This window comes from Dendroctonus ponderosae, unplaced genomic scaffold, assembly GCF_020466585.1.
Source record: "Dendroctonus ponderosae isolate FM_Combo_2020 unplaced genomic scaffold, Dpon_F_20191213v2 Dpon_F_20191213_5, whole genome shotgun sequence".
Classification (NCBI taxonomy): Eukaryota; Metazoa; Arthropoda; class Insecta; order Coleoptera; family Curculionidae; genus Dendroctonus; species Dendroctonus ponderosae.
This window is the reverse complement of record NW_026018715.1, coordinates 3,435,792-3,448,039: the sequence shown is the minus strand read 5'-3', so window position 1 is coordinate 3,448,039 and position 12,248 is coordinate 3,435,792. Positions and strand designations below refer to the sequence as shown.

The window sequence follows — 12,248 nt, the reverse complement described above, 5'->3', positions numbered from 1 at the left end:
TACTTGACATAATCAATGAAAAAAAGTGCAACGTTTCATAAAATGCATTGAATTTCATAGCAAGAAATGCAATAAAACTGCATACGTTTATAAAAATAAAAATATAAAATTATACCTACTATATTTTAAAATAAATGTTCAATATGATTTCCGTTAACATTTAAGCAACTATTAATATCTACGTTTTTGAAATGAATCGCTAACGCAGTTCAAAACAAGATTATTAATGCTTCGAAAAACAGTTGTGATTCGATCCTTCATGTCATCTTTTGTAGTTGGAGTTATTTTATAAATTTCGTTTTTGACTTAAGCCCATAAAACGAAATCAATTTTTGTCAAATCGGGTGAACGAGGTGGCCACTGAACAGGCCCACATCTGGCTATCCACCTCTTAGGAAATTAATTATTTAGGTACTCATGAATTTGAGCTGTATGGTGAACTGGAGCTCTATCATAGCAATTCAAATTTTACACATATTTATTGACTTCCATTGCCACCTTACAAAATGTAGCAAATTTTAGAAATTTTTAATTATAATTTGAAAACGGTTGATTTCACAGCTTAAAGTGTAAATGCAAATGTGTAACTTTGTAAGTTGTCTATCTAATAACGTATTAATATACAGACACTTCTATTTGAAAAACAAAAGTTATATTGCGTTTAAAAGTTTTAGATTCAAGTCCACATTGTTAACACCCTGTACAATGTATTGATATTTTGGTTCAATATAATTCTTAACGGATCTGTGGTGATTGGAAAGACGTATTTTTCTGGATCTTTAACTGCTTTTTTTTGCTTCTACAATGAATTTTTAGATACCATGTTTTTAAGAAACATTTTACTAAAATGGCGTGCATGTGCTGCGTTTCAAGCTGCATTCCATGAGCTAATAAAAAATGGGTAGTTCTATTTAAAAAAATACGCTTTGATCTTGCCTCGCTTTTCTGAGACACTCTGTATCATATAAGATATGTTTAAAATGTGCGCACTTTGTGCGTCCACAACTTTTATGTGAAACTATTTTTCGAAATTTCAACACCATCGGAGCAAGCACATTGCTCGCATTAATAAGTATATTTATTTAATAATATTTATTAAGTATGAAATTTAGTTTTATTTAGTGTAATAAAAGTTTAGTAAACAAGCATATTTGGCTCCGAATTTTTTTTACTGTTCATATTTGGCTCTTTGGCTAATAAGTCTGCCGATCCACTGGTCTAAAGGAAAGCCAAATATAAAGAAGAAAATATATGCGCGTCATCGGTCCAGGATTCAAAAATTTATTGCATTAATATTTTGACGTGTCTAGCTAAATTGCTTTTGATATCCATTACACTTGGACGTTGTATTGTAATGAACTCATAGGTAGCTGTTCTTTTGCCTTCATTAATTGTTTTATTTAACATCATTTTCTTGCAGCTAATAGAAGTAGGGACTTTTCTAAAGATGTATCTGCAAAGCAATTTTATCGGTTCAGCTTTCACTCATTTTAAAAAGGAATGAAAAGTTGAAAGCATCAACAAAGATAGTAAACAGACCAAATCCAGTATTATTCAGGTAGATAAAAAGTGCATCTGGTCGAAAAAAACCTTCAGCACTTCAATAATTATTTTAACAAATAGACGCACTGGTTTGCAAAATCCTTTCCCAACAACAAACAGAAAATACTTTAACGCTTTTAAATCTAATTTCTAAAAAGTGTTTCTAGTTTCAATTAGAAGGAAAACACTAACTACTTTTTACTTAAAATATCACGTAGGATAGATTGCACTACAAATATTTACCAAATATAAATTCAAATAACGCATCTCACGTGCTAATCAGCAGGAGAAACAGCGAAGGGCATATCAATTTACGAGTATTTACTATGACACAAGTGCTAATGAATGAAGAAAATCGCTCAGAACAGTATACACGATATAAAACAGTGGCAATATATGTGTTTGTTTGAATTTATGGAAATCTAAGTACTTACATTATTTCAGTTGAATTTTAAAATCCATCTAGTATGCTCCACTCATGTTTTCTGTCAGTCCAAAACATTTGAAAAAACCGGGCCGAATTTAATCGACAAGTCGCAAGGTTAATTCAATGAAACCAAACAAAAACAACCACTTTTTCAATTTACCGCGTGGAACTCCGTCCGGGTATTCGGCAAAATAAAAAACGAGAGAAAATAAACGCGAGTAATTACTAAAACATGCGACTTCCGTATTTTTCCCAGATTTTTCTCGTGTTTACATGTCACCTCGACTGTAACAAATGACTTTCTGTCTAGACTACTAGACGTATGTCAATATTCGTCAAAATCAAAATGGCTACGCCTTTAATTTCCTAGAGTCAACCCACTCGCTGCCACCTATCTCTCTCTTGCAGCATGGGAAGCCTGCTGTGTTTACAAAGCGTACGTGCTGCATAGGTGGCAGTAAAACACGCCCAATATTTTAATAATACCATTGAATTTGAAACTTCAACCGTTGAAAATCACGTGTAATTAGGCTCCAGTTGTTAAACGTTATGGTAAGGATTATTTAATAACATTTTTATGACCAACAAGGATCTACAAAGGGAATAATTGCAATAATTGTAGAAAAACGTGGGCATGCGCTTTGTACCGATATTTCTTTTTGTCCAGCCTTCTTTTCCCAAGTAAATTATTCATGATGAATTAAAAATAAAATCCTATCACAAGCAAGAAAAAGAACGAAGGAATAGTGCGCTGGTGAAGCAAATGGACAACAGTAATCTTGTTTTACATTCGAATGTTTCAATTAAATTTAAGATAAATTTGATAATCTAAGCTCCGCCTCCCAGTTTTCCGAGTTAATTTTGCATGTGACGTATCTCCATCTGGGCTGCTGCAGTAAAACTAGAATGTCAGGCTTCTTTATTACTTCAATCGCTGCCATCTACTGAGTTAATTTGAAACAGTTCAACTATGATTTGTAAGTGAAGACTTTGAGATTCTTTTAGACTTCTAAAACTTTGAATGTTTAACAGTTAGCTTGAATTCCAATACATTTGTTATCATTGGATGAAACTCTCAACAAATAGCACAAAATTCGGAATTTTCCAGCTTAAAAAAAATCGTGCTTATAATGAATGCTTTTTAAGCCCGTGTCCCACGCATCAGTTTATACGGATATTACGAACTGACAAATCGCCAACCAATAGAAACACTTTGTACATATTCTACCAAAAGCAAGTAGCAATTTGAAATTTTTATCATCTCTAAAAAAGGCTGACTGAAAAAAAAATTCGTTTGTAGATTGCAGAAAGTTTCTTAAAAATCGCTCGGAATACTAATTTTTGCCAGCTTAGTAACCTATCTTCGAATGCATATTTTCACTAAACCGCACTCTTTCTCTTAAAAATTCGCGTTTTTCAATCGAATGCAGCTTTCATAATTTCCGCTCCTTTAATAATTCGCATTTTTAAACTGAAACAAGCAGGAGTTCGAAATTTTCACAATATTTAGAAAACACCTGACTAATCCTCAAAGTTTTATCAAAATTGTTTGGAATCCTGATTGTTGTCGGCTTAGTAAATATCGGTCCAATAAATTGATGTTTTCACTCAAATGCGCCCGTCCGTTAAAAACCAGCATATTTCAAACTAAAGCACGTAGCAGCAGGCAATTTTCGACTGTCTTAGAACATATACTTACATACTCACTCTACAGATGCCGTAATTAAGTTTCACAGGAAATATGTAGATATAAATTAATATTTTTGCTCAACTGTGCTTTACTCAACCTTCCCCATTTAAAAATTCGCATCTTTGAAACCAATGGACGACGCAATTTAAAATTTTCACTATATCTAGAACATACTTTCATACCCAGTCCGCACATATCAAAATCTCCGCACCCAGCAAAAGCTCAATGAATAAAAATTACCAATAACAGCGATTTTTTCCGCATTAGTAAATGCCGATCTCAGAATGAATTTACATAACTGTGTTCTATTCTTTGAAAATTCCAATCCAATCTAACGTAAGTGGCAATGTGAAAATTTTCTCATCTTTAGAACACTCTTGGCTCTAAACAAGCTCAAAATTTGATTAAAAGTTCACGGAATCTCGATTGTTGTCAGCTTAGTAAATATCAGTCTCAAAATGGATGTCCCTATTCAACTGCGCTCTTTCCTTTAAAATCTGACATATTTTAAACTAAAGCATGTTGCAATTTTAAAATTTCTAAAGCAAAGGTTGACGATCTTTAGAAGATACTTGACTCCTGAAAAAGATCCTGAAAGTTTCATAAAAAATTACCGGAATTCTGATTGTTGTTAGCTTAGCAAATAACGCCTCAAAATGGATGTTTTTGCTCAAATGTGCCCCCTCCGTTAAAAACTCCTATATTTCAAACTAAAGCACGTTGCACTTTAAAATTTCAACCTTATTTAAACCAAACTTAAATACTCCTAATAAGTAAGTAAACACCGATTTCAAAAAGCATGTTTATACACAACTGCATTCCTGCAACTGCACAAAATTTGTGATTTTTTCCGTGGCAATAAAGCATATTTTGATATACACCGATCTCAAAGTGTGTGTTTTCTCACAAGTGCGTTCCCTCCTTTGAAAATGCAGGTCCTCCAACCTAACGCAAGTGGCAATTTAAAATTTTCCGCATCTTTAGAAAACGCTTCATTATATGCTCAAAGCTTTATAAAAATCCATCAAAATTCTGATTGTTGCCAGTTTAGTAAATACGACTTTCACAAGGGATTTTTTTATTCAACTGCGCCCTTTTCCTTTAATAGTTTTTATAATCTTTAGAACACACTTGGCTCTAAAGAGGTTCAACGTTTCATAGATATGACCTGCAATCCTAATTATTGCCAGCTTAGCAAATATCTGTCTCAAAATAGATGTTTTTACTCAACTGCATTCAAAATTCGGATTGCTCATACTAAAGCTCTCAAAATGGATAGGCCTATTCCACTTCCCTCTGTCCTTTAAAAATTCGCATCTTTCAAACTGGAGCAAGAAGCAATTTGAAATGTTTGCAATCTTTAGAAGACATTTCACTCCAAAAATGTTGAGTCCTAACTGTTGTCAGTTTAGTAAATATCGGTCTCAAAAAACATACTTTTACCAAACTGTGTTTTCTCCTTTAAAAATTCTCATCTTCCAATCTAACGCAAGTGGCTGTGTCAAATTTTCAGCATCTTTAGAAGATGCTTCAGTCTACAAATGCTCAAAGTTATATAAAACTTCGAACAGAATCTTGATTGTTGCATTGTTTTTAGAGCGCAATAGACGTGCTCTTTGCTTTAAAAATTTGAATCTTTCAAACTCAAGCAGTTAGCAATAAAAACTTTTTATGATCGTTAAAATACATTTTTGGCTCTAAAGAGGCTCAAAGTTTCAAAAAAATCACCTGAAATTCTGATTATTGCCAGCGTAGCAAATATCGGTCTAAAAATTGATGTTTTTACTAAAAAGTTATTAAAATCGTCAATAATACTATTTTTTCCAGCTTAGTAAATACCGATCTCTAAATATTAATATTTACTCAACTGTCCTCTCTTTTAGAAATTCCCGCCTTCCAATCTAACGCAATTGGCAATTTGTCTGAAGTATTTTTACCATCTTTAAATTGCCGGTCACTCTACACTTGCTGAAAGTTTCATAAAAATCGAGCTGAATCTTGATTGTTGTCAGTTTAGTAATCATCGCTTTCAACATTTTTCAGTTTCTCTTTTTCAAGAAAAAAGCTCTCAAAACAATTTCGATTCAACTTAAATCCTCTTTTCAAAATTCGTGGTTTTACATCTGAAGCTAGTAAAAATGTGAAATGTTCACAATATTTGCAAAATTGCCCGAAATACTGATTGTTGTCAGCTTCGTAAATATCGGTCTCAAAATGAATGCTTTTACTCAACTATGCACTTTCCTTAAAAAAAATCTCGTCTTTCAATTTAACGCAAGAGACAATAACACATTTTCACCATCTTTAGAAGATGCAATTCGCTCTACAATCCTGATGTCGGCTTAGTAAATATCGGTCCAAAATGGATGGTTTTCTTCAACTGGGCTCTCTACTTTAAACATTCTCGTGTCTCCAAGTAAAGCACAAAGTAATTTAAAATTGCCGATAATACTGATTTTTGTCCATTAGTAAGCATTTCAAAGTGCATATTTTTCACATCGAAAGATTCTCAAAGTTTCATAAAACTCTCTTGGGAGCTGTATTGCTGCCAGTTTAGTAAACCTAGGTCTAAAATGGATGTTTATTCTCGATCTCTCCGTTAAAAATTCGCATCTCTGAACCTGCACGGAGCACAAAAAAATTGAATGAAGCTCTGAAAGTATCACTATAATTAAAAATAGCAGGCCTGCCTATTTTATAAAGCTTTAAAGTAACACATGCACATCCAGGGGCGGCGCTTGGGGTGCACAATCTTAAGAAATATGCGTAGGAAAAAACAATTGTAGTATTGAATATTGCGTCAGTGTTTACGGAGTTTACAGGAGCACCTAGATCACGTTTTTGCAGTAAAGATTAAAAAATAGCTCAGGAGTAGTTTTCCTGCTGATTACTTTTTTTAAAGCATTTATAATCATTTATTACAGCGCAAATGCCAAATGTGTAGTATTATATTAGCTTTTGGATAATAAAAATACTTTTATTAGAATACTTCTTTATTTCTTTAAGAGCTCTGCAGACTATACAAATATAAATTGTATTTATTTAACAAATCAAATTATTTAAAATATTACTTAATATAAACAAAACATTTGCATAGAATAATTATGCTTAGTACATCCAGGTATTTCTGTATAAAATACATGCGTACACATTATAGTAACATAACAGAAAAATGCAAGAAACAATAAATTATGTGTGTTCTCAATATTGCAATATTGTATATAGAATATACCTTTGTAATTTTTTTACGAAATAATGGAGTCATTCAGATCATATGGTGTCAATATTCATGTGAAAGTAAAAAAACTATACTAGTAATACCATTTTTTTGGACAACAAAAAATATTATTTTTGTGGTTTTTCGAGATTCTTTAATATACCATACTACTTGAAATGTATATACTTAAAAGGCACTTTTAAATAACTAATTAATATAAATTTAACTATTATAGAAAAATCTAACGTAAAAATAAGACGATTTTTTACTGTTAGTCGCGATTCGGCTAGACATTGCTATTGCGTCTTATCAAGACACAAAACCTACTATTATTTACATAGTGTTAATGGCTCATTCATAATCAGCTGAAAGCATACATCATTTTTAAACATTGAAGCTTTTGAATTTGTGGTTCGAAAAATGTGTTAAAATTGTTGTTAAATGCAAAAAAAAGAAAAACAATATATTTTTTTTTTAAATTATGAACTACTGGAAAAACATGGATTTTTTTCATGATATTAATTAGTCAAGAGACTTGTCAATAAATCGCAATATCCAACGAAGAACAATTATACAAAAATTGTATAAAAACGACAATCATAAGATTAAAATGCGCCCTTGACAAATTAAATCACAAAATCGCGTAGAAACATTAGTGAAAAATTAAAAATAAAATAAAATATTTAAATGCAATTATAAACTGAATTAAAAAKAAACAAAACAWGATGAAAATGCGAATTGCATCCGAAACTTTACCATCGTCTGCTTTGCTTACCTTAATAATTCGAAGTCTAGWGGTTCGTCAGAAGTAAATAATAAAAACAATTTAATAAGGCAAGATGGTAAGCAATTCAAGTCGGATTTTTTCAGGAAGTTTTTTGTCGTTTTTTAMATTTTTACTTGATTCGTTTTAACATTTTTAAAAAATCTTAAAAATAGGCTAAACTTAGAATAGAAACTTTTCACAAACAAAAGAAGAAGGTTTGACCAGCAACATTTTTCTTCATTAGGTGTTCTCCACATTGTTCAGAAGTTCGACGGAAAATTTGATACATTTATAAGCAGAGCCGAAAATGCGAATAAAATTCGCATCTATCTCATTTTTCTAGTAAGTTTTATATATATGTAGTTGATATATATAACATAAAAAATTAACCTAACACTATTAACTTAGATAATCACAAGCAAGTATGCATATGCGCTAAACTTGTAAAATTAATACTGAAAGAAGGCGCATTATCCATCCATTTCCTGTTTATCCCATAGGGTCAATTTAATTGAATTTAGGAGTTTTGTAAATACCAAAAACTATAGCTACATATTCAAGATTTTTCTTCCCTAATCAATCAAACTCTAACTAAATAAAAAGTTGAACTTATATCGGAATTATCCCTTATTACCAGTCGAGATTATCAGGAACACCTCCCGGATACTCTCCAGTGAGACACGCAGTACAGTGTCCAATTTTCCTACCTTGTACTTTAATATCCTTCTGGACGGCGCGAACTAGTCCTTCCACGCTCAAATAATGCAAACTGTCCGCTCCTAAATTTCCGTTATATGAAAATGATTTACTAACATATTGTTTATAACACTTACCAACTTTTAAAGCAATATCCTCAAAATCTTTCGCGTTAGCAATCAACTCTTCTCGCGTGGGAATGTTTATGCCCATATAACAAGGAAATTTAAGTGGAGGGCTGGCAATTCTAAAATATATATTTAAAGAATTGTCCAATTAAATAACTTTAATGGATATACCGAATGTGCACTTCCTTCGCTCCAGATTTTCGCAACAACTTTATGATGGGACCAACAGTGTTTCCTCGAACTATCGAATCATCGATCAATATGATGCGTTTTCCTTTTACGTTGGTTAATATCGGGCCTAAGATAGTTAGACATTCAAAATGAGAAGGTTAAAACATTTTTGTAGAGCTTACTGAATTTTAATGCCACATTCATTTGCCTCAATCTGTTGCTTGGCTGTATGAATGTTCTTCCTACATAGGTGTTTTTGGCTAGCAATTCGCCTTGCGGGATGTTTGACTAGAATAAAATTATAATACTTGTAATAAAAAAGTGTAATTATTCTATTAATTTTACCTTACCTGCAGTGAATATCCATGTGCTGCGGCGTTTCCTGACTCAGGTACAGATCCAACAATGTCAGCCTCCACAGGATGTTCTAAAGCAAGTTGCCTTCCACAATGAACTCTTGCGTTATATACCTAGACACAATATGACTTTAAATTAAAGCTTTGTCCTATATTGTATAAAAATTACCTCCTGGCCCTCAAAAATGCTTGTAGGCCTTGCAAAGTAGACGTACTCAAAAATGCAAAACGCCATCGCTTTTCCTGCAGGCGTAGGAATGATATCAATAGTTTTGGGTCCACTTCTAGTCAACTCGACGATTTCCCCCGGTTTAATTTCCCTCATATATCGTGTGATTTTCATAAAGGCGCACGATTCAGATGCCACTACCCAGCCATCGGCCGGTTTTTCCGCATCTACTATTTTATTAACTATATCTTCTGTAAATCCATTTACCACTGAAAAAATGAATTTCAAATTAAATTTCAGGTTAAAATACTTGGAGACTTTCTGATAATCAAGCGAAATAAATGAGAAGCGCTTTTCCAAATGCCGGCAAATCGACTATCCGGGAAAGTTTTTTGTTTATTTTTTTCTTATTCTTTTGTCAACTTTCTAAATTTATTTTAACGAAAATAAAAACTGAAACTTGCTGAATGTTTGCTACATATATACACATCATATTTACTGTTATGTAGCCACGCGTGTCATCGTTAGAATAAAAACTAGTACAAAATTAAAGAAAATTAGTTCATAATTAGGAAAATTAAAGTTAAAACGATTTTGAAAAATGAAACTTTGAAACCACAAAAGAATATTTTAAAACAGCATTACGTTTGACTTTGCAAAGTAGTTGGAGATTTGAGAATTTAGCAACTTGAAAATGAAAACAAAAAACAATTTTTTTCAAGCTTACTATGGCTATCTTGGAGGTTTTCATTGCTGCATTTAAACATTTTTCTCTGAGATGAATTCGACAAAAACCAAAGCCTTTCATGTAGCATACAATGAATAAAAGCAAAAGTCCAACAATGGTGATATAAAAACCAAAAATGTTTTTAGCTCACGTTTTAGACAGAAAACTCTCAAACTTCATATAAAATGTTGCATTAAAATTTAAGCATAACGCGTAAGTACATTAGTAAATATAGAGATTATGCATTTTCCAATCCAATTTCACTATTCAATAAATACAGATCTTAAAAAGAAATTAAATTGTAGTTAGTTTAATGTTGTTAAAACACAGTTTTTCCAAATAAAAATACGCAAGTTCTAGCGCCCTAAAAATCAACAAAAAAATAAGAGAGCCAAACATTTTTTCCAAGATCAGTGTCCTCGCAAAAAGCTCTTCTAAATATACTAATATTATACATACTTTCATGTGTTGAAGCTAAAATTTTTCCCAAGCAAAGTGGCCTATTTCCGTAAGGATCTCTGAAAAGAACAAACGCAAATAATCCAGATACCAAGTTGGTACCGCAATAATAAAAATTACTAACCTAACCGCATAGATGCGATCTTTTAACATAACTACCAAAGAATAACTCAAAGGGGCCAACTGCATTAAATGCCGAATTCTAGCTGGCCAATCAGGCCCATTCACTTCTCCATCTGGAGGTATCAAACACAGCGCTTGAGTTATGAGTTCGCTGTCTGAATGGGTAGAAAGTCCCACTCCTCTATCTAAAACCTTTAATAAAACACAAATAGTTAATAACATTTAGTCACAACAATGAAGGTTTTTTTATTAAGCTCTTTTCACTAGAAACGCCTTATGCTAACTGTTTATGAATTTTCGATATTTTATGTCAAAACTAAATATTTCATATTTTTATTTTGTGAAGACTTTTTAACATACAAACAGTAGCCGAATAAAGTCTTCAAATAGTTAGCGTTGTTAAATTTTGCAATCGAATTTCACAAGACAAACATTAACCATGTAAAAAAGTTTTATGTCTTCAAGATATAATTGAAGACGCAGTTGCAAACAATGTTTATATGAAAGATATTAAACAGGTCTCACCCAGAATATTTTAAAAATCTAAATTTCCCAAATAACGCTTTTGAAAATACATCAATATTTTGAATTAATTTGTTCAAGTAAAGGGAATAGTTTGTTTACTTAGATGTTTACATAAACGTCGATAATTCCAGTAAAGTATATTCCACTGCTAATTAGCAGTAGCTATATAACCATAAAGCAACCAATTATTTGTTTCAATAACACACGCTAGTACAAATCTTTATCTTTAATGCAAATTGCTGTACGTTTAGAATAAGTTTAAGAAAAAATACTACGAACCGATAGAATTGTAATTTTAAGCAATCAGAACATAGGAAGGAAGACCAATAGGAAAATGGTATTGCGCTAAGTGTGGAGATTACTAAGTAATAGTCAAAGTTAATGTTTATAACTGTTAATTCTCACTTAATCATCTACCATACGTTCGTGAGAATTTGACCAAGATACAAATTCATGAAAAACTGAACAACCGAAAATAAACGTATATACTTAAAAATTGCTTTATTCCGCATATATAAGGCAAATATATGCAATTAATGCCACATTCATATTAATAGCATTTTATTATAAAACATTACAAGTAAAACTGAGATCTGGTGTGGAAGTGGAAGTAACAATAAATCCTGGATGTTTTAAGTTTAATGGAACAATGGTTTGAAAAACTTTATAGAAAGATGGAGAAAGGAAAAGAAAAATGTTGCTACTTGTTGATAATGGTTGCTCACAACCATTTGACCTAAAAAAATCTAAATGGCTGATTTATCACTCAACTGCACATCCATTGTTCAACCAATAGATCCAAGAAATCATACAAAATGTTAAATAATTTTATAGAACGACTTATATGTATATAAATTTCGTAGATGCTGTTAATTCATAAATCGGTGGTGAAAAATTATACGATTAATAATTGTTTTCTCAAAGCTCAAAGCAACTTTTGTTATATACACTTGCATAATTACATAAAGTACAAACCCAAAGTAGGTATTTGTGATTAAAATATAATTACTATATTAAAAAATTGGTCTGGAAGGCAAGTGTATATTTCTTTTAGTTAAGTTTTGTATACCTGTCACGCACACTACTTATTATCGGTCGATACCGATCTCTACTTTTGAAGTAACCCGTTTGTTTTATTTACAAGTGCTGTTTTCCTATCATACATCTAATAATTTGAATGTTTACATATTATGTATTATATTTGTTATTTTCATAGTTGTATGTTTTAACCACAATCTTATAATTAGTCCCG

The 12,248-nt window shown here is 31.7% G+C and overlaps 2 protein-coding genes across 4 annotated transcripts in view; both read right to left on the bottom strand.

Moving 5' to 3' along the window:
* Positions 1 to 2,295, bottom strand: part of LOC109544387 (homeobox protein Meis3) — a 67,238-nt gene extending 64,943 nt beyond the window's left edge. For both annotated transcript variants that reach the window (XR_007281534.1, XM_048666615.1), the window contains exon 1: positions 1,977 to 2,295. The gene's annotated coding sequence lies outside the window, so the exon portion shown is untranslated. The remainder of the gene's footprint in view (positions 1 to 1,976) is intronic.
* A 4,339-nt stretch (positions 2,296 to 6,634) lies between these two features.
* LOC109544390 (amidophosphoribosyltransferase) overlaps positions 6,635 to 12,248 on the bottom strand; it is a 12,019-nt gene continuing 6,405 nt past the window's right edge. For both annotated transcript variants that reach the window (XM_019914528.2, XM_048666675.1), the window contains exons 4-11: positions 10,473 to 10,663; positions 10,349 to 10,407; positions 9,163 to 9,431; positions 8,988 to 9,107; positions 8,820 to 8,925; positions 8,638 to 8,764; positions 8,476 to 8,585; positions 6,635 to 8,421 (exon numbers count right to left, since the gene is read on the bottom strand). In XM_019914528.2, coding sequence (XP_019770087.2) covers positions 8,273 to 8,421; positions 8,476 to 8,585; positions 8,638 to 8,764; positions 8,820 to 8,925; positions 8,988 to 9,107; positions 9,163 to 9,431; positions 10,349 to 10,407; positions 10,473 to 10,663 — 1,131 coding nt within the window. In that variant the 3' untranslated portion in view covers positions 6,635 to 8,272. The remainder of the gene's footprint in view (positions 8,422 to 8,475; positions 8,586 to 8,637; positions 8,765 to 8,819; positions 8,926 to 8,987; positions 9,108 to 9,162; positions 9,432 to 10,348; positions 10,408 to 10,472; positions 10,664 to 12,248) is intronic.